This window comes from Dermacentor andersoni, chromosome 4, assembly GCF_023375885.2.
Source record: "Dermacentor andersoni chromosome 4, qqDerAnde1_hic_scaffold, whole genome shotgun sequence".
Taxonomy (NCBI): Eukaryota; Metazoa; Arthropoda; class Arachnida; order Ixodida; family Ixodidae; genus Dermacentor; species Dermacentor andersoni.
Genome location: NC_092817.1, coordinates 162,054,836 through 162,082,734, shown reverse-complemented (window position 1 = coordinate 162,082,734; position 27,899 = coordinate 162,054,836). Strand labels below are relative to the sequence as shown.

The 27,899-nt window shown below is 48.9% G+C and overlaps 1 protein-coding gene across 1 annotated transcript; it reads left to right on the top strand.

Moving 5' to 3' along the window:
• The first annotated feature begins 4,363 nt into the window (after positions 1–4,363).
• On the top strand, positions 4,364–26,785 carry LOC126538273 (high-affinity choline transporter 1-like). Its single transcript, XM_055074638.2, has 9 exons — positions 4,364–4,699; positions 6,302–6,409; positions 7,085–7,240; positions 14,924–15,072; positions 15,582–15,731; positions 16,242–16,371; positions 16,890–17,107; positions 18,990–19,609; positions 25,605–26,785. The coding sequence occupies exons 1-9, from the start codon at positions 4,507–4,509 to the stop codon at positions 25,801–25,803; spliced, it is 1,923 nt and encodes a 640-aa protein (XP_054930613.2). The 5' UTR covers positions 4,364–4,506; the 3' UTR covers positions 25,804–26,785.
• Positions 26,786–27,899: the final 1,114 nt, after the last annotated feature.

Genomic DNA, 27,899 nt, shown 5'->3' with positions numbered 1-27,899 from the left:
GAATGCACGGTACCATCTCTCTTTATCGCTCTGATTCACCGAAGTCAATATGGTTATGCCAAGCGTGCACCCACTAGAGGATGGTCCAAGACATTGCTGGCACAGGCAGCTTTAGTGCACTCCGCCAAAGTGTGGATGATGGACCAGCTGTGTATGACGTACACGTTGTTTACATGCTCGGGCATGCATCAAAAAGGCTGAGTAGGTCAGAGGTTCACATACTACGTAAAAAGTTAAACTTATTTCTGTCTGGCATTTCTTTTTCAGAGAACAAAAAGATCATTTGTCATGCCAAGGTCGTCATACCGTCGTCTTACTGCGGTATTCATGCACGCACGCACACATATTACTCACCTTGTACGAACACGTTAGTCCACCTTGTAACGTTTTTGCAGAACCCCAAACAATGCTACACAGCAAGCTACCTGGAAAACGCTTTACGTAACATCGATTTCCACAGTGCGTGGAGTTTGCGTAATTTTCACCTCAAACATCTTTCAGTTCGCTCAGCATATAGGGTGTTGCTTGTTTAATAGTAGTACATGTAATGAAAACATGTCATGCTATCATCGCTTATCTATTTGCAACCGAACTACATGTGCGCCTTACTTTGGTATTTTTGGGTAGAGGAAAGAAGCCATTGCTCAATCATGCATGGGTCGCATGCAGAGAAGGCACCGTTGTCGTGCCACTCATGATGCAATCGGAGCTAAATTTAGCTTCTCGCTCGGCATTCAGAGAGGCAAAGCCCAGCAGTAAATTTGTCGATTATAGTGGGAGTGCTCGTGTATGAGAGCTAGTGCTCGCTCAATCATAGTATAGCATATATATGTCGTCCATCAAACTCAAACCTGTTCTCATCAGGAATTATGACCCTTACAAGTGTGCAATTTTCTGCTGAAATAACGACTGTTGCTCGGCTACGGTGTCACCGCGTTCTACATGTAGGGTCTAGAAATTACGTGATGAGACTCGGAATAGCAAGACGGATGGATGCCAATTTTCTCCGACAACCTTTGACCACGGTGGGCCTGCTATGCATAGGGAGCGAGCACGATTGCAAGATTAGACCATAGGACCCCAACTACCTGTATTTTAAGTTAAGCATGTAAGCTTTGTAATTCGTGAAGAAATAATACTTGCGCATTCGCTTACGTCATTGTTGTACCCTAGTGTCGATATGCACCCAAAGCACCAGGCACAATACGCATCACGTACCCCATGCGACTGCGTCCACTGTACAGCCTACAAATTGTGTGTGCGTGTGTGCGTCAAGCATTCGGGTGTGACGCGAGCTTGTGCATCACAACAGGAGCAAGAAGGCGCCGATGACATCATTATGTTGGAAATGACACGAGTGTTTTTTCTTACTATATACGGCAAAGAAACATTAGAACCTGTTTCATTACTAATAAGGCCTATCCTGAAAGCGATGCAGTGCAACAGGGTACCTCAAAATGCTAAAGCAACCACGAGAGAAGAATGTGAGAAACTGTGCACATGGTGCTCTCGTTTTATAGGCAACTTGTTGGTATGTGCCGTGACGCATGGCACCGGTAGTCGCAACATTGATTGTCACTTGAATGCTTTAGTCGAGTCACAAGGGAAACTGCCACATGGACGCGTGCCATAGGTCCGGGCTACCGCGCGCGCCCTCCCAGGGCGCTGTTTTTTGAAAGGCTTTTTTGAAAACCATCTGCGACGCGGTCAGAGCCCGTGCTGCGCTGTGTTTTCGTGGCATACTTCGCGTTGATGCGAGCGACTGTGCGAAGGTCAATTCGCTCGCGGCTGCTGCCGCGATTCCTCACTCCAGCGTTTTGACAGCGAGTTTCCACTGTCATCGAATGAGACGTGTTCACGTTGGCTTATGCGCGCGTGACACCATGCTTGTTAATTTATCTAGTGCGCCTATGTGTTTACATGTTTGTACGACCGATAGAACTACCATCCTTACTTCGTATAGCTGTCCACTCATTGGCTATCGCAATCGATGCTTCGCCTTCCAGGCGAAACTGTGACTTTTTACGTTGGCAGCACCGGCAGCGTATAGAAACCGAAACCACAAATTTAAATAGCTCTTTCGCTACATCCTTCTTTGCTAAACAGGTTGAAGTTCTGGGCTTTTCATACTAAGGGCAGAGAAGACCGAATACAGAGGTATTGAATGTGAGAAAAGTACAAAACCTTTAGTGCATCTTTTGCTTTTCAGCCGACATATAAAAAAGATTGAGCACTTATCTAAAGGCGTGCATGTTCAGGGTTTATGTTTCTTCCTCCACGATTATGCATGCAGAACCTTGCTTGTTTTTTCCTTCGTAGTGGCAATTGTTTTCTTTTTTGGTATGTTTCAGTTTTTATGCGATAGTTTTTCCATTGAACAAGAGTCGGTGAATTTGGCTAAAATTGCTAAGCCAGCACCAATTAACGCATGTGACTCTTTAGATATGTTAACCTTGCTTGCTCTTGTTCTGAGTGAGATTGTATTCATATAATATGCTTTATTTAAAAAACAAACAAGAAACAGACCTCTTTTATAACCAAATGCTACTAGTTTCAGCCTTTAAGCTGTCAACCAAACAGCGTATGTTATAACGAGCATTACCGACTGTACAATAAGTGAAATCACTTTTTCTGAATATTAATCACCCTTTTCTTGTAACTTTTCTTTTAAAATTTCTTTTACCGTCCTTTCTTCCTGAAAAAATAACGGAAATAACTTTTTTTTTTGCAGTGGGTGAAACATTTTTTCAGCTGAGAAATGTTATGACGCCTCGTAGAAAACAAAAGATGGTTGTAGCGCCGAAAAAGACAACACACAGCAAGCGAGACGGGACAGGCGCAACACAACCCTCCTCTGGAAACGTGCACCAACTAGCCCCCCAACAAGTATTACGTAGAAAACAAGGTAGCTCAATTTTTTAACTTGTCATTACCAGGTTAAATGAACGAAATGCGGATTAGTAGAAACGCAGGCACTGCTCTGTTGCACAATTATTTCCGGGGGAAAATAAAAGAGTTATTTTTTAACCTACACGTCGAAACTGTTCTACAGTTCAGTGCAGCTATCGATGTCAATTGCATTCGATTTCTCATGAATGTTGCAAAGGAACAACACGATGCAGCAGACATGCAGAAATATTTTTTTACATGTAGACACGTTGAAAGAACACCTTCGAATGCAACGGAATGACGCAAAAACGTCCAACCTTCATCTTAAACACATCGCGGCCAGAAATGTCTATATCTCGCTACAAGTTGCACCTCACGCGTTGATGCCGTTTTGAGACATATCGCCGATTCTCCCTGCAACCACAGTGCCCGCGACCCTCGAGCCGTGTTTCCGACGTTCCGAAACCACTATATGTTTCTCCTCGCTGCGCCATATTGCGCTTTTGAAGGAGACGTTTCGGAATCACACGTTGACTGGTGACGACACGCATTGCAGACGCACGGACAGCAGGGTTACTGTTGTTTCTTTTGTGTTGCTTCATTGCTCCCCTACTTGACATGATTCTATGCCTGAGACAGGGAAAGGAATTAAGCAACACAACACAAACTCTCAAATAAAGTTAGATTTACATTAAAAACAGAGATTCCTATTATTCCTATTTAAATGACACATCGATCTCGCCGAGAAGGAACGTCGGCTACGGCGGCGCACCCACGTCTCGGCGCACACCGCTAGTTGTGGGGAAACAGCCACGGTAGCTTCAACACTCTCCCAGCCCTTTACATTCTTCCATATTCCTCAGTCGTTTTTCATACTCAATTTTACTGCGAGCTTCCCTCACTTCAAAAGTAGTCCAGCGCATATCACCATGCACAACTTCATTTGTAGTCTTCCCGGGACTCCCAATGCGAGGCGACCAACTGACCTTTGGTTCACATGGAGTCCTGATTGTACCCCTGATTTCAAACAAAAGCGCATTTCCGCACTTCAACAACTGACAGCAGCGCCGTGCCGCGGCACTACCGGCAGATTAGGCGTGGCCGGCCCAAGAAAGGTCCACCGCTGGGAATAGATATGTTGATTTCGCATTTACAGTAGTAATATGGCTAAAAAAGTAAGGGAAAAAATTCCCTGTTTCACCCTCGTATAATGCTTACACTCAGTATCGGGAGTGACGAAGAATCGAGTAGGCTTAAAAGTATAATAACTCAAGTCTAAAAAGAAGAAACACTGATGGAAACGTTTCATAATATCAAAGGAAAAGGTACCACAACGTAGCGTTTTAAGAATTTTGCGAGGAAATTAATTTTTGCGTTCCATGGCTCCTGGGAATGCGCTGCGCTTGAAGCTGACTCAAGGGCGAAGAGGACAAGGCGTCGCACGAGGCACGAGCTCTGCGCACGCTAGCGGACGAATACGACGACGAGGAGCAGAGCGGAGCGTCCGCCATAATTATTTTTGACCGTCGAGCTCGCAGGTCACGCACTCAGCCGCTCCTCAGCCGGTGCCTCTGCCTGTCCCCGAGAGACTGTCCGTCCCCGCGAAACCGAAGCGAGATGGCGATCAACATACCGGGCCTGTTGGCCATCGTATTCTTCTACTTCATCATCCTGGTGGTGGGCATCTGGGCGGGCCGCAAGAAAGATGCGCCGCGTCGAGATACTTTATCAGTGAGCATGGGCGAACAATCCAACATCATGCTCGCCGGCAGAAACATCGGCCTGTTCATCGGCGTCTTTACTATGACCGGTAAGCGCCGCTGAGATGCCAGTAAATTTTGATCGTGCGTCGATTTCAGCGTCTCCGTCTGCTGGCGCCTGCGGCACAGGCGCAGGAGCCCCAAGTCTATAATTACGATAATTGTTGGAGGTACGCGGCAAGGACTACTTTAAAGGGGCGCCAAGAAGTGTGTGTTAGAGAAAACACTTCCCAACAAAGTGCTTCTCTATAGCGAAACCGTGCTAGAACTTCAATGACGTGACCTGTGCGAGAGAGAGAGAGATTCTTGTTTGGGAAGGAAGAACATGGGGTAAAGTGCAGCGCAGTAACTGTCTCTCAGATGAGGACACCTCAACCGTGACCTGTGCGCGCGCTGAAGTTCTGATTGGCTGGCCTGGGGTATTGGCTGGCCTGGAGCATTAGTATAACATTAACAGCTCTTGGCACTTCTGCAATTGCTGCGCAATTTTTTTAGAAATGTTCTACCTGACACAGCATATGCATAGTTAGCTCAATTGCTAAGGAGCAGTGACTTTTCTTCTCTTGGCGCTTTGCTGGTGACCTTAATTGGTGCTCCCAGCTGGCGTGTTAGTTTTCAGAGCTGGCCTCAGCAGCCCATTAAAGTGTGTTCATTTCTTCAACCACTCATATATACTATAAACAAGGACTGTCATTGGCATGTGGTGATAAGTATTGTACTGTGGTTGGCACTGCCGGATACGGCGGCGCTGCGAATGCTACTCGATGAAACGAGCCGATAAATTATGTTACTGTGCTTAGACGCAGTGATCACTGTCTACTACCAGGACGCGTATTCACAAAGTAAATGGTTCTTATAGGCTAGTACAATTTCTCAGAACAGGCGCTAGCCAATCTAGATGGCCACAGCGTCTGAAAGTGCGACAGTCTAATTTGGTTGCACACAGTTCCTATATGGGAAGCGAGAAAATTTGCTAATGTAGGCTCGCGTTCCGCGGGGCCCACCCTATATTCACCACGGAAGTGGCTCACTTGCGATAGAAATGGACGCTCGAGGCACATGGACGGCTCATTCCAAGCTTGCGCAGGGAGGGTTAGAGGGGTTTCGAGAGCTGAACATTGATGGTGCGTCCCCGTAGTCGTTTTTGCAGCGAAACGCACTCGAGTGCGTTTGGCTGCAAAAACGACAAAGTGGACGCACCATCAATGCTATATTCAAGCGGCTCAAGCGGTTCGAGCTGTTCAAGCCAGCGTAGATCGTTTTGCCTTCCACTGCCGGCATGAAGGTTCCTGCGAAGCATGCTGCTGTGTGCATGCACTGGTCCGAGCGGAACACAGTAAAAGTCAGGCTAACGTTAGGGTGGTGTTCCATTCTGCCCAGCAGCAGTTGTCGTGCGTGCTAGGTCGTGCTAACACGTAGCACCCGCGTCACGTTGCGCGTAGTGTCCGAGCAGTTAAAGCAAAACGCTTGGTATCGCTGTCAATGCATCGCCCTTCGGTTGGAACTGAAATTTTAATGGCGAGTTTCCGTATCGCGAGAAAGACGTGCCGGAGTGATAAGGTTCTAAAGTGGTATACGGTATAATGTGACCCTACACCTGCAGTGTTGGCTTGCCATGGGTTATGACAGTTGAGCCTTTCTCGTCTCTTCAGCGACCTGGGTTGGCGGCGGTTATATCAATGGTACCGCCGAAGTGGTCTACCTCAGCGGGCTCGCGTGGTGCCAGGCTCCCTTCGGATACGCCCTCAGCCTGCTCATCGGTGAGTTAAGCTGATCGGGTAGTTCGGTTTGCAGTAGGGCGAAATCGGGGACCTCATCGTCACGTCTGTATGAAGCTTGGCGCATGAATATTGACACAAGTACGTTGTTCGTAAAATATCAAATATGTTTTTGTTCACTACTGTAGGTATTCACACAAAATCGCATATGTACAGATGCAGACGTAGACAACATAATCACGAGCGCATATACACACATAAAGAAACACTTAACACGCACGCGCACGATGTGACGTGCACTTGTCGCAATTTAAAAAAAAAATACTTTTCGATGGAACACTGCCGACTTCAACAAGGAGATACAAAGAAGCAGGGAAAGACCTGTCACCGCGGCCCTGAACATCTTGTGGTTGCCATAGTAGATACTCGAACAAGAAGCTTGGCAGAAGTCACGTGGTGGCTCCCACCTTCCTTGCGTATTTACCGTGGCACAGTGCATCGTAAATACGAATACATGTATGGATTTTTCTGCCGCAAAGATCAGTTACGGCCAAAGAAATCCAGAGCCTCGATTTGCTTACTGCGCGGAATCGGTGCATATAATAAGGTTCAAAATTCGAACACGACAGCTTTCCAGAGAAACACATATGCAAGAACAAGCACCAACATTGCGCTAGAAGCGCGTTACGTTTCAGGTGCTCCTTATGCTCTGCGCAGGCGGATACCTGTTCGCGGTGAAGATGAGGAAGGCCGGCTACAAGACAATGCTGGACCCTTTCCAGCAGCACTTCGGCGCCCGCATGGGCTGCTTGCTCTTCTTGCCGGCCCTTTGCGGCGAAGTGTTCTGGTCGGCCGCCATCCTCGCCGCCCTCGGTAAGATGGCGCCGGTCGGTGATGTCACGGCGCTCTTTGCAGATGCTTGCGTAGACGAGTTACAATTTGCTCTGTTTGCCATCATTGTACGGAAATATATTTGGTACTGGCGTGGGAAATTTGGGCTGTATTCCAATACTCGCTGAGTAGAGCTAAGTAGATGGCTAAGCGGACAGCGGCCATCTTAAGTCTCGTTCCACTTTTCACGAAGGTGTCAAAGTAGACAGTTTCGCGAAAACAGCCTCGAAGTCAAAAATGGGGTAGGCTACTTCCCTGTCCAAACAATATGGCAGCTGAGCAGGACGCTTGGAAAGCCGACAGGAAGGTGTCCGTGCACAAGAAAACGTAGACACGCTATCAGACACCCTTAATGTAAGCTACGTCGTGTTTTTCGTTGGTTTGCAGGCGCAAATACTTAAAATACAGAAATAATGGGTGCTTTTCTCAACTTTTTCTTGTCGCCGAAAGGTGACGTCACGTCGCAGAAGCGTCTTCCGTGCGTCTTCCAGACGGCTAGAAATTCGTGCGATTAAATGCCTCTAAGCTTTCTCGGTTGTCTCCTTAGCTGTCTGCGTAGACTGGCTCCGATGCTGGTCATAAATGGAACACACTATAAATCTCCCAAAGTATACTAACAACGATGCGATGGAACAAACGGAAGCTACGGTCGAAGCACTTTAGATCGAGGCAGACTCCGATGCCGCTTGTTCAGATACATGTAAAATGTAGAAATGCTTTTATGAGACGATGCCTGGGCAGATCTGAATGAGATTTGTTCCACTTGAGAGGAAGAAGCTAAATTCAAATGACTCTAGGAAGCAAAGTCTTGATTTAGGGCCTGGAAAAACGAAAAAAATTGAGTCAATCTAGCATACGCTATAGAGGATGAAGGCGAAAGCCGGCGCGCTCGCGAGACATTCATTAAATTACTTGACATTATCATACTAATGCGTTGTTACTACCTATTGTGTGTTTTCTCCCACCAAAGGTCGTGGGTTGGAGTGCCCTAATTGTGCCTTACTTCGCCTTAACACCAAAAGTCACTGGTTCGACCCCTACCAATGGTCGTCGGTACAACCACCAATAATGGCAACATCAATTTTAGTGCCACTGAATTTCGGTCCCACCCAAGGGTCGTGGGTTCAACTCCAACTTAAGGACGTGGGTGCGAGTGCCTTAGTTAGCGTTGTCTTAATAAACACCAAAGTTAGTAGGTTCAGGTCACACCAGTGGTCGTGAGTGGCAGCATCAATATTGGTGACATTGAATTTTGGTGCCGTAACACCGCACGGTCAGTTTTTCGATAACGATGGAGAATGCATTTTTCGACCCATAAGCCTCTTAAGGTTTTCACCTTACTAGAAGTACCAAGTTTACTATACCGTAACTCCACACCAAAAACGGATACCATAATTCTGCAAACAGCATCCGTTAGAGCATCTAAACAAATTTGATATACGAGGGCGAATCAGAAAGTCCTTGCCCCCCGCCCCCCCTTTTTGCAGGAATCGTGTTCTTATGAGGGAAATGTATACAAGCTTGAAAGGTTTCCATGAACACCGACCTGCTCGTCAAATATTGCAGTGGTTGCCGAGAAAACAGATTTCTTTCTCTATGTATTTAAACAGGAGCCCCCGCTTCCTGTTAAAGCGCAGTGCAATCCACTGCCCACATACTTGCAATACTTGGCACCTATATAAGTCTGGCAACACTAGCCTATGCTTTACGAATCGCGCACAAACGTATAACGTAAGTATACATTGAGAGGATGACAAAACGGAGAACACGGTGCTCCTCACCCGTCTACCGGCAGGAATACAAGCACTGCTTTCATTTTTGAGCAAAACTGTGGCGTAGCGAAAACCAGGCTTGACAGAACCAACATGGATTATGCGCACACTTTCAACTAATTCATTTCCAGGAGAAAACAGGCCAGATAGAGCAGATGCGCATAAGCATAGCCAAAAGCGGAATCTGTAAAATATATATATTCGTTACTGTGGATAACACTAGAATGTTTACTTATGCATGTGTCCCCCCCCCCGCCCCTTCTTTTTCGGATGAAATATGCCTCTGCCGACTCGCGTGCTATTGCGTGACAATTTCGTTTTAGCGTTCGAGTCGCTGATAGCGCGTGTTCACAGCCTGCGCCCAAGGTAAACACTTTGTTTATATTCTTTTTTTTTTCTTCTGGAAATAAATGTATTGCAAGTATATGCGTCGTGCACATGTTAATTCTGTCGTCGCTGGTCTGTTGCTGTGCCGCAATTCTGGTGCGAATATATATATATATATATATATATATATATATATATATATATATATATATATATATATATATATATATATATAACGAGAAGAAAGAGGGTTAACCGAGGGGCCCGACTTTTATTAGTCATATCATAAGAAGCCACCAAACATTGACACCGAGGACAACATAGCGGAAATATTGAAGCACAAGTAATTTCCCCTATGTTGCCCCCTCGGTGTCAGTGTTTGTTGGAAATGGAATCTTGTGATATGAGTATATATATATATATATATATATATATATATATATATATATATATATATATATCGGGGTACGGCTTCAGGCGGCTGATGTGAGCCGTCTCGCGGCCACGGCGGCGTTTGTCCGAAGATGGCGTCACCGGTTCGACCACCTAATTTACAGGCGATGTACATGCGACGATCCGGTATGGACCCGGATATTTCGGTGCAAGCTTTGGGCTAAGGCCTGGAACATTGAAGGGCGGCCGGAGCCTGACGTGAGAGTCCACGGCGAAGGACTGTGTGGGCGGCCCGTTGTCTTGGCGATCTTTGTGGATTGCTTGGGTATCCGACGTGAATGAGCGAGCCACTTGGCCACACTCTTCAGCATGGCGAGCAACTTCGGAAAAAGGGGTGAATTCAGATGCATCTAGATGATATGGTAGTACGGTGTCGAGGGTAGTGAATGGTTCACGTCCATAAAGAAGGAAAAATGGTGAGAAGCCTGTGGAAACCTGAGCGGCGGTATTGTATTCGTATGTCACAAAAGGGAAGACATGATGAGATGCAACATACGTGGTGAGCATGTCACCAAGAGTGCGGTTGAATCGTTCCGTTAGACCGTTAGTCTGTGGGTGATACGCCGTAGAGGTGCGGTAATTAGTGCGGCACGCGGCGAGGAGCTCATTAATAACTTCGCACCAGAACACACGGCCTCGGTCACTGAGCAGTTCTCGCGGTGCGTCGTGTCGTAACATGATATTCCGTAAGATGAATGCGGCGACGTCGCGAGCAGCAGCCGAAACAAGTGCAGCAGTTTCGGCATACCTTGTGACGTTGTCTACGGCGACAATTATCAAACGATTTTCAATAGCAGTGCATTGAAGAGTCCCATAAAGGTCAATGCCGACCCGATCAAAAGGACGTGAAGGATACGGTAAAGGTTGCAGAGGGCCTGTCGTATGAGGAGATGTCTTGCGTCGCTGACAGGCTGCACATGACCGAATGTATTTGCGTACATAAGAATACAGTGCCGCTCCAGTAGTACCACTGGTGGAGCCGCTCGTAGGTTTTCAGGACGCCAGCATGAGCTTGTCGTGGGTCGGCGTGGAAATACGTGCATATGCCGGAACGCAAATGGCGAGGGATGACTATTTGCGACCGTCTGGCTTATAGTTTCGGTTGTACAAGATGGCGTCCCGTAGCACGAAATGGGTGGCTTGGCAACGAATGACTCGAGGGCATGTAGCAGTTGAACAACTGTTGAGAATGTCAATGAGAGGGACAATTCATGGATCTTTTCTCTGTTCAGATGGCGTGGGAATAACCGCAAGCGTAGTAACCGGGCACTCTTTGGATGAGGGTGGCGTGTCGTCGGATCGCATGGGCGATCGGGAGAGCGCATCTCCATCAGAATGTTGACGCCCGGATCGATAGATGACTCGAATGTCAAGTTCTTGGAGCCGAAGAGCCCAACGTCCAAGACGCCACGACGGGTCTTTCAGTGACGCAAGCCAGCACAGCGCGTGGTGGTCTGTCACAACGTCGAACGAACGGCCATACAAGTAAGGGCGAAATTTGTGTAACGCCCAAACTATAGCCAAACATTCTCTTTCCGTGACAAAATAATTGGATTTTCTGCCTTCGTGAGGACACGACTCGCATGTGCAACCACATATTCCGGATAGCCAGGCTTGCGTTGCGCAAGGACGGCTCCAAGACCAACGCCGCTTGCGTTTGTATGAACTTCGGTCGGCGGACTCGGGTCGTAGTGGCGTAGAGCAGGCGACGAGGTAAGCAATGTGGTGGATGCTTGGCCACATGCCGCAGTCCAATCGCGAAGGTCACCAGGGCCAGCCAGGAGCTTCGTCAGGGGAGCGATGATGCCGGCAAAATTGCGCACAAAGCGTCGAAAATAAGAGCAAAGACCGACAAAACTGTGAAGCTCTTTCGCTGTAGTCGGCCGCGGAAATTATGCGACAGCACGAAGTTTGTCAGCGTCGGGAAGGACGCCGTCTTTGGAAACGACTTGGTCAAGTATGGTCAGCTGGTGGGCTACGAAGTGGCACTTTATCATTTTAAGTTGAAGGCCGGCGGTGGCAACTCAAGTAAAGACTTCGCGTAGACGAGAGAGGTGAGTGGTGAAATCAGGGGAGAAAACTACCACGTCGTCTATATAACACAGACAAGTCTTCCATTTGAGGCCTAGCAGAATATTGCCCATCATCCTTTCATATGTCGCAGATGCATTGCAGGGGCCGAATGGCATTACTGTAAACTCATACAGGCCATCAGGCGTAATGAAAGCTGTATTCGAGCGGTTGGATTCATCCACTGGCACTTGCCAATAGCCGGATCGCAAGTCCAAAGAAAAGAATTCGGCACCATGTAGACAATCTAGGGCGTCATCTATGCGCGGTAGAGGATAGACATTTTTTCGTGTAATCTTGTTGAGGCGACGTCCACACAGAAACGAATCGAGCCATTGTTTTTCTTAATGAGTACTACGGGAGACGACTAAGGGCATCAGGATGGCTTGATAACACCACGGTCCAGCATGTCTTCAACTTGCTAGGTGATGACACGACGCTCGGTGGATGACACGCGGTACGGACGCTGGCGTAATGGTGCGTGATGTCCCGTATCAATGTGGTGAGACGCTACTTGTGCGGCCTAATGCTGTTTGGGTTCCAATCGAAAGAGGCACGAAAATCATTTAAGAGTTATTAGCCGCTCACGTTTTGTCGGCTCGAGGTCATCGGCAATAGAGCGACAAAATATGTCCGGTGATACTTGGTTAGTTGGCACATGGGGTGTCAGTGCTGTTACGTTGGCAGTATCCACGTCGTCGGCAACACGGAAATGCACAGTAACGTCAGCGTCCACAGTCTCGATGGTACATATAGTCTCACCACAGTGCAAAGCCAAAGTGTACGAATTTGGGTTCGAAATCAGGATTTCTGCAGCACCATGGTGAACCGTGAGGAGGGCGAAAGGCAACACTATAGGCTGGCGGCGAATGAAGACAGCAGCGGAGTTAAACATGACCGTCGCTTCGGCAAGCGATGCCCATGAAACAGGGACAAATACAGCACTGTGAGGAGGAAGATCAGTATCTGAAGCTACACAGATCCTGCTAACATCATGATCTTGAAAGTCGTGAGATGGCAAATCGCACAGAACGGAGAACTGAATCTCAGCACGTGCACAGTCAACGACGGCATGATGGCGCGACAGAAAATCCCAACCGAGGATCACATCGTGGGAGCAACACGTTAACACAAACAAATCAATCGAATACAAGATGTATCGAATCAGCACCCTGGCAGTACACATTGCGATTGGCTGAACTTGTGCTCTGGCTGTTCTAAGCAATGGTATCGAAGGCATCATGGTCACTTTCCGTAATGCACGACAAAGCTTCTCACTAATCACGGATACAGCAGCACCTGTATCGTCAAGCGCAAGAGATTTGATGCCATCAACGGACACTTCAATAACGTTAGCGGGGGGAAAACGAGGACTTTAACGTTCCGACGATGACGCAATTCGTGCCTCGAGAACTGCGGAAATTAGTGCCTCAGGAACTGCAGAAATCAGTTTTCCGCCTCAGTAGTACTGGCAGTGGGCCTACGACGCATGGGTGAGCTTCGGTTCAAGAGCTTCGGTCACTTAGTCTTGAATTACCTGTCGGATCGCTGGAGCCAAATATTGAGAAGGTTTCTCCGTGGTCGGCAAAATCGGGGCTGTCGCGCGACCTCCTCGCGCACAAATTCTTTTATTTGCGTCAGCAAAGTTGCGTGGTTGTCGCCAATAACCAATGCTGCTGACGAGTCTTCCGTAGACGGTGGGCGCGGAGCTAAGATGCGTTGTTTCGGTAGCTCGTCAAAACTGTGGCACAAATTGATAACTTCAGCCACGGTACGCGGATCCTTCGCTAACAACATTTGAAAGGCGTGCTCATCAACGCCTTCCATAATGTGTTTTATCTTGTCCTCTTCTGCCATTGACGGATTCGCGAGCTTACACAGGTGATTGACATCTTCGATGTAACTTGTGAAAGTTTCGCCGTTATGTTGCGCACGCCCCCGTAAGCGTTGTTCGGCGCGAAGCTTGCGCATAGCAGGGCGCCCGAACACTTGTGCCAAACTTGTCTTGAATGCTCTCCGTGTTGTAAAATTGCGTTCGTAGTTTCGGAACCAGAGGTTCGCGACGCCCGTTAAGTAAAACAGCACGTTGTGCAACTTGGTGGCGTCGTCCCACTTGTTATGCTGGCTCACCCGTTCGTAAGGTGGCAACCAGTCCTCCACGTCCTGATCATCGGTGCCGCTCAAGATGGCAGGATCGCGCTGGCGCCACACACCAGAAACGATGACCGCCGGAGGCTGTGGTGCATCTACCTGGGTGGTTTCGTCAGGCATGGTCGAAGCAGTCGGTAGCGTCCGGTTTCGGAGCTCAGGATTCCGAGGTTATCCAGCAGCTCCACCAAGTGAAATGGGGTTTATTGCAGCTCGTTCGAGAGATCGCAAGTAGCTCTTGATCACGAGTCGTAGCCCTTCGAATCAGCAGCCCGAGCTCGGGTCTCGCGCTGCAGCGGTGGCAGTCCGCAAAGCGCCACATGGGTATTACCCACTACAATGTATATATATAGCTTATCTATTACTAGGTTAATATGTGTTTTATTGAGCCCTCTTAAAGGCGTGACGCTTTAAGCTCGACGCATCTCTTTATTGTTTCTCCTGGCGGTTGTCGTTGCAGCCCACTTATGCCATTGGCGCTTCTGCCTACTATTGCGACATGTTCCACACAAAGCGAAACAAGTCATCGTTTATTCGGACACACTCGTTCCCGATTTTGGAGACGGTGCCTTCCTTAGCGAGTCACCTCCACTTTTCCGTGGCTGGTTTCTGGGTTTCTAGCACTTTTCGTGGACCGATTCCGAAGACAGTGCAATCTGAAAACGCGGGCCAGTGCCGAAAGTGGTGTAGTCTAAAGTGGGGTGTTCCCCGTGGGTATCTAGAATAAAACTAAGTACGGTAAAAAAAAAAAATTAAGCACTCCTACTCACCTCCTACTCTCCCCACGTGAGCGCTGACTGTGCCCATTGTCACCCCCAACTTGCTCAGGAACACCTTGTCTTTGATGCACTTCCAACTGGATGGTTGAATCGCCTTCCACTTATTCACTGCGCAGGCGCCACCGTAGAGGTCATCATGGACTTCGAGCGCACAGAGTCGGTGATCGCGTCGGCGTGCATCGCCCTTTTCTACACGTTCACGGGCGGCCTCTACTCGGTCGCCTACACGGACGTCATCCAGCTCCTCGCCATCTTCGTCGGCCTGGTATGCGGTCCTTTGGTTGTCTTTCCTGCTCAACACTCTCTATAAGTGCTACTTTGTGTGACGAAAGTAAGAGGCATCTGCATAATCTAGCACCTCGTAAGGTGCTAGATAACGTCCTAGATCATGCCTTAAGGCACGGGGTTCCGGAATTGTTTTCTTGGTAACGTGCCTTCAGAAGCCCAAATTTAAGAAGGGAGCTGACAGCTGAAGTTTCACACTTTGGTATTGAAGTTACTTAAACTGGGCTAAAGTGCCTAAGAAAGGCTGGCTAGCGTTTCGATAGGTGGACCTATCTAGACGAAGGCGGCCTTGTCATGGTCGGAGGGTTGACAAGGCACCTTTGACAAAGATAAGTCCACCTACTCTAACGTTGGCCAACCTTTCCGAGGCGCTTTTGCCCTGTTTATGTAACTTCAGTACCACAGTCTTCAGTAGTGTAATTACGATTTCCTATATTGGGGATCACGTGGCAGATGCCTGATGGCGTGTCTTTCCCCTTCGTCGCTCAGTGGCTGTCGGTGCCGTTCGCTATGTTCCACGAGGCGGTCGGCCCGATCTCCTACCCGAGGAACGACTTCGTGGGCAGCGTCGAGTGGAAGGACTTCGGCACCTACTGGGACTCCATGCTGCTCCTCATGATGGGCGGCGTGCCCTGGCAGGTTGGTGGACCATGTGTCCCGAACCGACTTGTCACCACTCGCGTAACCACCTTCTTTACACCTGTACCCGATTAGTGCACTACCCTCCTGCGGCAATAGAAACGCAAATACCCTCTAGCATACCGCAGAAAATATTGTTGCTGCGTGTACTTTTCACCGCACGTTTTCCAATAGTGCAGGGACCTGCGAAAGTGCGGCTAATGGCTTTTATCTATCGCTCGTGAAAGTCGCTTATCTTCGGACTGCGTGCTCGAAAAATATTGCATTAACAGAATGAACTCAGTGGCATAGACGCTGTGCTAGAGACGTGGACAGATACGAAAACCTGTTATATGTGCCAATCCCCTGCATGTCTAGGGAACGGCCGAGTGAAGTCCTCGCCTGCGCTAGCGCTGCTTGTTCAACGTCACAGTTCACCGACTAACCCAAATTTCCCGGCTAAAAGCGGCCCGCCGCTTCTCTCCTTAATACCTCTCGCTCTGTAACACGCTCAACGCGCTGCGCACGCAGGTCTACTTCCAGCGGGTTCTCTCGAGCCGCACGGCCGAGGGTGCCGAGCTGCTGTCCTACATGGCGGCGTTCGGCTGCCTGTTCATGGCAATCCCGCCCGTCATCATCGGCGCCGTCGCCAAGGCAGCGAGTGAGTGCAGCAATGCTGCGCAGGGGAAAGCACAGTGCGCGGCCAGTGCGAGCGACTTGTAATTGCCAGAATCACGGAGCAGAAAAAAAGGCCCCCAGTCCACTGCACTACAGAATTGGGTCTCATCAAGCAGCCCTCCCGGTGCAGTATCAAATACGCTTCAGCCGTCAATGAAAGCTTGCATGGAGAGGGCAATTCAAAACCGATGGACATAGCCTGTAAGGATATGCGGCTCGGTGCCCGACGTGACAGGAAATGCGTGACGATCACAACCTACGGCTGATACCGCGCGTAGGAGAAATAGCAGGCCCCATTGTGCGGGGTTATCGCACCGGCCGTTTCAACTTGTCCTTTGCGCCGTTAGATGAAGCTGCCATGCTCAGATAGAATTCGAGACGTTATGCATACGCCGCACAGAACGGATTTTTCCGTTCCTGATCGGTTCTTGCCCCATGCATGGCTCGTCTTCACCGACGCGTATTCGCACCGCCAACTCTTTTCTGTGCCCTTGGGTGCAGACTTGACGCAGGCGGGCTACACGAAGGCCGTTCCACTGACGGGCGATGCGACGTCGCTGACGTTGCCGCTGGTACTCCAGTACCTGACGCCCGGCTTCGTCTCCGCCATGGGGCTGGGCGCCGTCTCCGCGGCGGTGATGTCCTCTTCGGACTCTTCCATCCTCAGCGCGGCCTCCATGTTCGCCTGGAACATCTACAAACTCGGCATCAGGCAGAACGTGCGTGCTCCGCCCGGTCCCTTTTTTTTTGTTTTTTTTTCTACTTGGCTAACAGGGGTGGGCTAGCGTGCAGCTTCTTTCTGTAGCGAATAGTGCAGGACGTTACAGGCCACTGTGGATTTCCTGCTGTGGGTAATCATCGCAGAAGGCACAGGGTGCACACACGTGGAGCTGCCACTACGGCTCGATCAATCTGAGAAGTTGGATCAGAGAATATGCATTTCAGATGAATGGGCATCGCCACAATAATCACGTAATAATGACGCAGTGGATTAAGATATGTAGAGGCGGTGACTATACTTACTTGTTACAGGAATCGGCACGTACCGTTTGAAATAAGAGAATTCTTTCCAAAGGGGTTATCGCTCCTTATTACAAGATAAAGGATCGACCTTGGCCGATATTTCCGGATAAAGAAGCCATATCTGCGAGGAGACCGCGATGTCTGACGTGACGCAGCGACTCAGTCTTGGCGTCACCGTCTTTGCGTTAGGATAACCGAGAATACGAGTATTGTTTTATTTATTGTTTTCATAATTTCAAAATATCCATTTCAAAGAAGACAAATACAGAAAGAGGTCTCATAGTCAAAAGATGTAATGTGCGAGACCCCTTGATAATGCTTACGTCAAAGAAAAAAATTCGTCCATGATTCACCTATACTCCTTAATGCGAAATACAAAAGCAGCTCTATATGCGTTTTCATTTTGCGATATATTGGCTGGTGCGGAAAATCTGTCTCGTGCGGCACGTTGAAAATCGAGTGAAGTGTCACGCGACTGCGTCGCTAGTCGGGGGATCCCGACAGGCAGCGTGTGGGTGACGCGTAGGCGCAGTCCACAGCAGCCGTCGCAGACAGGTCTCCACTCATGCAACGCGTTGTTTCCATATATAGTATCGTGCGACGCGAACGCCGCATGCCATCGGTGAACAGACGAAGGCCCACTCCTCTGGCGCCATCGTGTAGCGGTCGTCGCAAGCCTAAAGCGGCACTACGCTTTTCTTCTCACGCTGCGCTCAGCGTTCGCTTTCGTGTTTCTTTGTGCTCGTTCGCTCGGTTACGCCGAGGGACAGCGCCTACGCTCACCGCTGGAATGGGCGCCTCAGAGCTGCCCTCTAAAATAACTATACAATGAACAGCATCAGTCTATTCAGAACATGTAGAGCAGCTGTAACATCATGCACTGTAGAGCAGCTTTCAGTACATACAACGTTGCGAACAATCAGAATTATATAAAATACGATATTCATTCTACAAGTCTAAACATACAGAAAAACCTTGAAAATAAATAGTATTATGAAAAGTTAACTGTCTGTTTAGCACATATAAACGCAAGTTCCGTTTAAATGAATCAACAGAACCCTCTTTTATACCAGCCGGTAATGAATTCCGCATTGGAACACGTTAAATATTTGCAGTGAGCTTGCGGTAATTAGTAGTGGGAACAAGTAATAAGTAGTTATTTTATGTAACAAGAAGCGTCGATAGAACATGACCAAATTAACTAGGATGTAGTAAAGGAAATGGAAGCTTTCCAGAAACGTACTTAAACATAAAAATTCCTCTATATCTTTTCATATTCTGCATTGTTAAAATGTTATGCGTAAAATGTAACGAAGGAGTGTGAGACATAAAACCGCTAAAGATAATACGTATTGCTTCATTCTGAACGTGTTCAACTTAGGATAAGTGAGTAACGTACGTGTTGCCCCATGATGAGATGCAACAGGTTATATGACTAGGGGAGCGCTATGTTTTTCCTTTTTCGATTTATTCTGCAGTATAAGTATACGTGTTCTGCGGAATCGCAATGTTCCCTTGCAGCGTGATGCAATTCTTGTCGTTACAGTGTCCGTTCAATTGGCATTCTGTGCTTCGCAGGCCACGGAGAAGGAGGTGATCGGCGTTATGCGCGTCTCCATTGTGCTGGTGGGCGCGCTGGCCACCTTCATGGCGCTCACGGCCGACTCCATCTACGGCCTGTGGTACCTCTCCTCGGACCTGGTGTACGTGATCCTCTTCCCGCAGCTCGTGTGCGTGGTCTACCTCAAGGAGCACGTCAACACGTACGGCTCCTTCGCCGCCTACGTGGTCGGCTGTTTCCTGCGCGCGGGCGGCGGCGAGTCCATTCTCAAGATACCACCCTTCATCAAGTATCCCTTTTACGACTACGAGGACGGCGTGCAGCGCTTCCCGTTCCGCACCTTCTCCATGCTCATCAGCTTCCTCACCCTGGTGGCTGTGTCCGGCGTCAGCTCGTGGCTCTTCGCCGGTGGACGCGCGCCCCTCGACTGGGACGTGTTCGGCTGCTTTCAGCCCGACGCCAAGATGCTCGACAAGGTGCCCTTGGTTGATGGCGCGGAACTTAAGGCGCCTGCCGCTGTGGGCCCAGCGCCTGCTGCTCCCGAGCCTGTGCTCACGCCGATCACGGCGGACACGTCTGCGATTCCGGGCAGTAGTGCGTCGGCGTCCCAGATTCCCAGCCGCACATCGCAGCACTCGTAAGTGAGCTGTCGAAGAGTCTTGTTTTTTTTTCCCTTTATTTTTGAGCGCAGCTCTTACTAGACGCCTGTTCCTGCGGCGAGCGTCGGCGTGACCGAGCAAACGAGCTCCGCGAGTAATGAAAGCGAACGCGGAGTGCAGTGGGAGATGAACGAAAAGCGATAGCGCAAGAGCAGTGTGCCGCGCAACCATGAGTGAGGTGGAAAGCGGAGGAGAACAGGAGGGATACGGCCTGTGCATGCGCTAAGTTGCCGACGGCCCGGCAGCTTCAGCCGCGTGGGCAACCTCATCTGCGCTTCGGAGGGGGACAGGGTGCCGTGGGGTGGGAAGGGCTACGCTCGTCCGCGGAGTCAGATGCTGAGGTCAGTCCGCGGCATGAGGCACCGGGGCCACTGCTCCTGCAAGGGACGATGCCGAGCGGCTACGAGTGAGGCTTGGTGTCACGCTTCCTTGGAAGTTGTCGCCGCTGACACTGAAGGCACGACTTTCCAGCGACGAAGAGCCACTGTTGTGGTTGGTGGAACGAAAGCGTGAGAATAAAAGCGTAGTGTCGCGCAAGACGGCCTCTGCGGCGACGATGGCTATATGCGATATGGCGCCAGAGCAGCGCGCGCCGTCTGTATGGAAACAAAGCGCTGCATTAGCGAACGTCTGACTGCGGCGGCTGCTGTGAATCCCACCCACGCGCTTGCACCACGAGCTGGCTCTCGCGATCTCCGGATTAGTGAGGCAGTGGTGCCACACTTCGCTCCGTTTGAAACGTGCCACACGAGACTGATTGCCTGCGCCAGCCAATATATCGCAGAATGAAGAGAGTATCGTAATCGTCGGTAATCGTTTTTGCGCATACACTCGGCAACCATGAACGCTGAGTGCATTTAGTGGGTTCCGTCTCCCAAGATCGAAGTGCGCGCTCACTAAAGGAACGTATGGACACACGAACGATCGACTACGATCAACCTTGATGCTCGCGCACATATCCGAATGGTTAGAAAACATCTCGATCAGTCTAGGCGCCCCGCCGCAACCCAGCGCTCTGGAATAGTGGTCATATTGTTCTTGTATATGGCTCACGTATACAAGGACTCCATTCGTCTCGTAGCCTTGTACGGCAGATATCTACAGGGACACTCTACAGGGAAGCTCAATTCTCCAAGTTGAGGGCGTACTTCGGTTTATCTTGGACATAATGTCCGAAATAAACCGATGCTCTTCAGAGCTGCGTCGGAAAGAGAGGCGCAACTCTGAGCATATGCACAGGGACACTATTCGTAACAACTGAAGATAAGAACTCCTGATTTCAAAATTATCTGAATTCGTACAAATCACATAAATCACATAATCAGCGATGTAGCAATATTAATAAACAAGTACGTCATAACGAGTCTGGGGAACGCCAATGTTGTCCAGTTCGTGATATGGCCAAGCTGAATCCGCAAGCTGAAAGCTGCTGTACCACTAAGTCGGTTTGCGTTTCTTGGCGAGGAAACGCTTGTGCCTACACACTTGCGCCTAATTGAAATTATGCACAGAAACGTGCTACTCCCGAAAAATTCCCGTTCACTTTTTCTTTGGTCCGAAGAAATCGAAATAAACGCTGGTATTTTACACGCCAAAATCATGATTTGATTATCAGGCACGCCGCATTAAGAGACTCCAGATCGATTTTGACCCTTTGGGGTTCTTTAACGTGCACCAAATGCGCCGTACACTGCCTTTTGCATTTTGCAAACAAGACAAGGTAAATTATGCCCTTCCACAATAACGAAAAGGCTGTGCTGAAAGGCGCGTCCGACGTCTCCCTTCAATTTCTTTGACAGGTACGTTAGACGGGCCCGGCACTGGTTTTACAGAAATACGTTCGACGTATTTTTCGTTTTTTTTTTTTTTGCAGGGTTCACGTTAAGGTACGTCTTCCATAATCACGCTGGACAGTCAAATACATACGTCGCTTGCGTCAGCGTTCATTCTGTTCATGTTGCTGTGCAGCCCGCGCTGATCAGAATGCTCGTCGTTGCTGCAACAAGGGCCGCATCTGATTCCAGAACGGAGATGTGCGCTTTCGCAGAGAGAGAGAAACGCATTCCATTCGGCCGGTGTGCTCCGACGCGATATGTAAACGCGTGCTTCAAGCAAATCGTAAGAGGCGTCATAGTTACTCATACGTTTCAAATTTCGACTGCGTCCGTTTCAACACACTTTGATGCTGTTTCGTCTACTTATTGTGCTCTATAGACGGGGGTTCTGCGCATTCGTGATGAAGAATATAGATTTAATAGCTCGCTTCGATGGTACTGAGGGCTCGCTTTTATACCGAAACATGTAATGACTGTTTGTGTTTAATACGGTGCAACATAATTTGGTTTTAAACAAAATGGGCTCCAATTCACGCTGCGAAGGTGGTTGGCCAGCGAAGCTGTGGTTTCACTTGATCGTATAGACCAATTAGACGGAGCCATGTACTGGGTGCTGCCGAGCCTGAGCGCGAAGCCGTTGTGCACATTGACGTTGTTGTTCCTTTCGTCGTTCATCCTGTTCGCGCTGCTCTTCAGGAGTCCTAACTGTGCGTGGCTCGCCTTGGGCAGGAACCGCTGCGCCCTGCCTATGGACTGAGCACGACGCCGTATACTGCATACTGACGTCTGTTTCTGTCGCCGCTGCATAATGTCACGTGGTGGTGACGTTGAAGAACACAGTAGCCACACAACAAAGCAGTAGCAAAAGCTGCAGTTGCCGCTTCGCGGCAACTGCAGCTTATGCGATGACATCTCCACCGGGAAACGCTATGCGCGAAGACGAGTGGGGAAGCCAGGTGAATAAATTGTCTTGTCTTGCATCTCGCAAGACAAGATGACAGGAAGCAATCCGTCCTCACCACTGCCGGACAGTCACATCCACCGTCAGGTCACGGGATTGAGTAACTTTATTGCGCCGTTTTTACGTGCGCTATAGACACATTTAAAAACACCAGCATAACGTAGTGCAGAAACGGAGCAGTAAACGCACTTATACGCGTGACCCGGCAGTGCAATAGTTCTGGCTTTCGAGCGGCAGTGAGGACGTGCTGATCGCTGTCATTTGCCATTAAGAGATCTAAGTGGCGAAAGATTTTCGCCACGCTAGAGAAACTCCGCAAAATAAGGGATATGTTTTTTTTTAATATTTACGAAACAACAAAGTAGGTGCCACAGGGATTCGAACCCCGGCTCACTACATGGGAGTCAGTGACGCTACCGCTGGAACTGGCCGAGTCGTATTTTGAGTTGTGTTGCCATAGCAATTATAAGGACGCTCAATGCAAATTTCCGTCGATGGCGACGGCGTCGCCGTTATCCGCATAAAGTCCCAAGTTCGATTAGATTGCGGCAATACGCTTTGCTGTAGATGGGAGAGAAAGCTTGCGAGGGTGAGCCGCGAAGGCTAGTGGCTCCATGCTGCGGCGACTTCTCGCGCGCGCTAGGGAAGAGGCAGGGAGGGTTCACCCCGTCTTCTCATGAGTGCAAGGGGGGGGGGGGGGGGGGTGCGGAGCTGGGAGATGTGCGCGTGCTAGAAAGGGGGGGGGGGGGCAGGTTAGCGTGGCTGCGGTGGCTGAGCGTGGTCGCCCGCGCCCTATCTTGGAGGCAGTCTGCGGTGGGTTCGAAGGCTAGGCGATCCGAGATAGGCAATGGCTCTTGTATGCTGTGTTCTCGCGTGCCTAGTTCACAGTGAAGCGAGATGAAGTACGAAGGTGAATTCGCTCGCCGCTGCTGCCGCTATTCGTCACGCCAGCGTTCGGACAGCGAGTGTCTGTGGTCATCGAGAGAGATGTGTTCGTGTTTGCCTGTGCACGCGTGACAACGTGCACAGTTAGTAAGCGAATCTTTACAGCAGTTATGCAGCTTATAAAACTAGCAACCTTACTTTGTATAGCTGTCTAATTTGCTATCGCAATAAGTGCTTCGCCTTTGGGACGAAACTGCTACTTTAGTTTATTAACCACGACCTCAAAAGTGGTCGGGCCTTTGCCGCATTACTTTTGTTGATATTGGCGTTTTGAAAGACCACTTATTGTGCACTTTACCTATATTGACCTGGCCTTTTCGACTTTACGCTATTTAACACCTAGAGCCACTTAACGACTTTTGTTTTTTGTTATTAACCCGGCCTGCACCACGCTATATATAGCACTGATTGCCGTCAAAATCTGCTACGACTCGTAGATTTTCTCGCTTCTGTGCGCAGGATTTCACACAGCATATTTTATGACGGGAAAGTCAGCCTGTGTGAGAAGGATCTTTGCATGTTTTCTAGCGACTGTACTCTGAAGGTAGCGCGAAGGTCCGACGTAGTCTTAGACACTTCGTAACCGAAAGGTTACTCTAACCTCACCACGAATAAAGGATCAGTAAGCCAAAAAAAGCGCGAGGATGAAAGGCTGGTGGCGACGCCGCCTTGAAGTTTCCGCACAAGCTCGCGCCGTGATTTCACAGATGGACGGCGCCTTCTCGGGCTCAATTTGTTATCGGCAAAAGTGGAGTGCATTGTATTGTAAATGAGGCAGAGACTACAATTGGCAAGGTTTTGGCGCCTTTACTGAGCAATGACGGCCAAATATAAAAAATAAACTTTAATATCCATGACGTCACACTGACACATCGGCGCTGGGTTATTGACACGAAAAAAAAATGGAACGCTACTTCAACCTTAACTTTCTCTCCGAATGATCAGCATATTGCCGCGAAATAACGAAAATAGAGTTTTGAAATAGCTTATCGGGTCTAAACTTGATTTAGTGTTTCCCTTCAAGTGCCATTTTAAGCCCGGTGATTGCACTAAGTAAGCGGTCCCTTCTTTGGTAGGCGAGGTAATGGAGTGTAGTTTGCTGCGATCGCGGACGCGACAGTTGCCGCAGACAACCTGCTTACCTTGCAGATTTTCCATTGCCCTTCATTGTGAGCTTTCTGCCCACACAAAGTTTGTTCGCTCGATATAGCGGACATGGCTCGACCTTAGAACAGTGGAACTTCGGAGAAGCGAGGAACGGTATCTATGGGATTTTAAACCCTGTTCACGTGCACCTCACCTATCGAGCAGTAGTACGCCTAAGTATGGAAAGAAAACCTTGGGGTGACGGAGGAGTTGCACCGGATTTGACGAATCGGTTGAAAAAGTATGAGCCGGTTTTAATTTCTTTTGATTTCCGCCAATATCTCGTATGGTTCTATTGCACAACTTTCCTTTGCACCTCTCTTGAGTATAGCTGGGTTCTCTTTGACGTACGACTTGTTTCAATTTGCCTTAGAAGTACTGAATGCTGCGCATGTTGGTGTTCCATAATCAAGAAAGAATGGCGCTAACGCAAGTTCACGAGAAAGAAAAAAAAATGAGCGGCGCTCGTTCGTGTTTTTCTTTCTCACCCCTGTGTGTTTGCACCATCCTTTCTCGAGTATTCAGTTTGTGTGTACCTAAGCTTTCGTGTTTCTCTTGTAATCGATAGCTATTTTTGTAGAGTTATTCATGCTCTTGCATACAGTCTGCATTTGCTTGTGGATCGAAGAAAATATCGAACACTTGTTGTGCCTTTGCTGTCAGCACGACATCTTTAATGAGGCCTCTCTCTCTCGTGACAACTTTAATCTAGCTAAACTCCGTAGAACCTTGGTTTCAGCTAGTCGCTGCAGGTGTCATATTTCCGGCAATGAAAGGCGGCAAAACAGACGCGAACAAAGACGTCCAGTGGTATGTCTCTTTCACCGTCTACTTTGCGCCTTTGATTTCCTGAAACAAGACTCCGTACCATTTCCTGAGACCAAGATATACAGCCGTCGATCGCGTGAAATATTCGTACAAATGTGCAGATCAAGTGCAACTGCCATGAGTGACCGGTTAAGTAGTCCTCGTGTGCCTATTTCGCTGTGCGCGCTTCTCATGGCCGACCTCCCTGCCTCGACTCGCCTTGCTTTTTGTCTCCCCTCCTTGCCAATCGAGCGTCTCCGCAATGCCTGTGTCTTGCAGAGCGGGAATGACGTTCAAGGGTCATGGTGCACCAGCGAAGGGTGACGTCAGCAAGGAACCGAGCGATATATCGACCAGCAAGCGCAAGAAGCACCGGCGCACCAGCCAGGGGTCGCCCATGTCGGCGCAAAGCGACACCTCGCAGCCGCTGCAACCGTCGGCCGCGCACGAGACCACAACCGAGGAGGAGCACCACTGAGTTGCCCTGGTGCCGCCGCATTCGCTGCGAATGGTCGTGGTGGCAATGGTGGCAATGATAAAGACGAAATGCGCTCGTCTCTTGGGAACCAGTTCGACTTTGGTATTTATTTATGCACGGAGCCGATCCTCTCTAACTCTTAACCACGCATTGTAGTACACTTCCAGCGCAGTAGAGGTACATTTCCAAGGGGATGCACGCAAGTAGCTGAAAGATATGCGCAGTCGTAACACGTTCCATAGAGGTGTCCGAAGGCAACCGATGCGCGCACGAGACTGGCTATGGTTAGGCCGCATGTCCACAAAGTTAGTTTGTGCTGTGTAACGCGTTAGAGGCGCTGTCGTTCTCGCCGGCAGTGTTCCTGTTTGCAAGCGTCTGTGATGCATCTTTGTCTGGACACCCAGAATATGCTAATTGTTCAGTGTTGACGAGGCGGGACAGATTGAAATTCGCTGCTTACTTTTTCGGGGCGTAGTTATCGGGTGTGAACACTATAGCACATGGGATGAGAACGACGGATATGCACGGAAGGAGGCGCGGCTGCTAGAATTTTCATTTGCAAATATTTACGGTGCTAGCGCAGCACAGAAAGCAGCAATGGCTCATGAACTAAGGACGTGTAAGTGGAACAAGACGAGTGATGAAATTAGGCTTTGTTGCCTGATAACGTGCCCCGAGGCAGTTTGTTATAGAAGTTATCAATTCACGTTTCAGTGATATGCAACGATAATTTTCTTAATTTTCTAGTGCTGTGCGACAGGTTATATTCCAATGTCGCACCTAATTCCAAATATTCGATTGTTCTTGGGCTTCAGACGTTCGCGACAGACAGTATTCATCTGCATTTCAGGTTTCCACATCCTTGAGATAGAAGATATTCGCCTTTCCGTGTCACACACATGTTCTTTAGCGAATCAGTTAAATGGTTCTAGGAATCGCTTACGCCATTTTCCACTGGAATAAAGGCTTATTCTCTCCCTTTCACACGGCTCTTCGTTCTTCTTCGACGCCATCTTGCTGCCACAAGTTGCTTCCGACAACACATTGCCAGGGAACGCAGCGTGTCGTGTACACTGTCGCATATCTGCCTCAATCCGTATTGCCCACGCGCGCTGCCTCATACCGCTGTGAGGCGCGCACTGTCACGAACCATTTAATTTGCAAGTTTGCACAAACGCGCCAATTAAACACGTAGGTTTAAATGGCTTTTGGTTTCATGAAAGCCAGCATCCCACTGCGGTATCGGATTAAGCGACCAATCATCATAGCATTGGTGCCACCTAAGGACACAGCAGCAAAAACATCCGGACTATTCTTCTTCACTATCTAACGTTTAAATTTACTCTAAGAGGCATGTTGTGATTGCAACGTCGCACGTCCAGTACTCAAAAGAAGTCCTTTTGTTGGCAACCCTGCGCCTCGTGCAAGTTTAGATAAATACATATGCTGCTGCAGATGAATTGCTGTTTAGTGTTACCGCATTGGGAAAGATGGAAACTATGGGTGGACTTGTATGCACTGTGGCACTGCAACGATCTGCTAGAGAACAAAGTGTGCAGCTAAGTACAAAACGCATTCGCCACGTGCTATCAGCTTAACTTCAAACGCTAACAATTTGAAAGCGAATAAGCTGCATTATCGGCGTGTCCAGCTGCCGCTGCATTTCTAACATTGGCTCAATTCAAGCTCTACAAAGTGTATGAAGGGTGCACACCATGATTAAGCACCAGATATGAATTGATTGAACATAGCTCTCGGCTGCGGTTGCAAGAAATAGGTGTTTTGATGCGTATTTTAAAGCGAAGCTTTCACTGCTTACCGACCCAGGCTTGGGGTAGCTGCGGCTGATTTGGTCGGTACCTCTGCGGATATTATTGTGAAGCATATAAATACGCCTATATGATATATAAGCGCCTCATCCTGTCCATTCTCTTCGTTCTCGTCTTTTTGCGCGTTTACAGTTACAAGACACACATACATATATTTGTGTGTGCCTGTGTGTATCTGTCAACTATCCCAAATTTGTCGTAAAGTTTACGAATTCGGTCTCGTCGGGGTGCGGGGGCAAACCTCAACACTTAAAGACGCCTAGCATG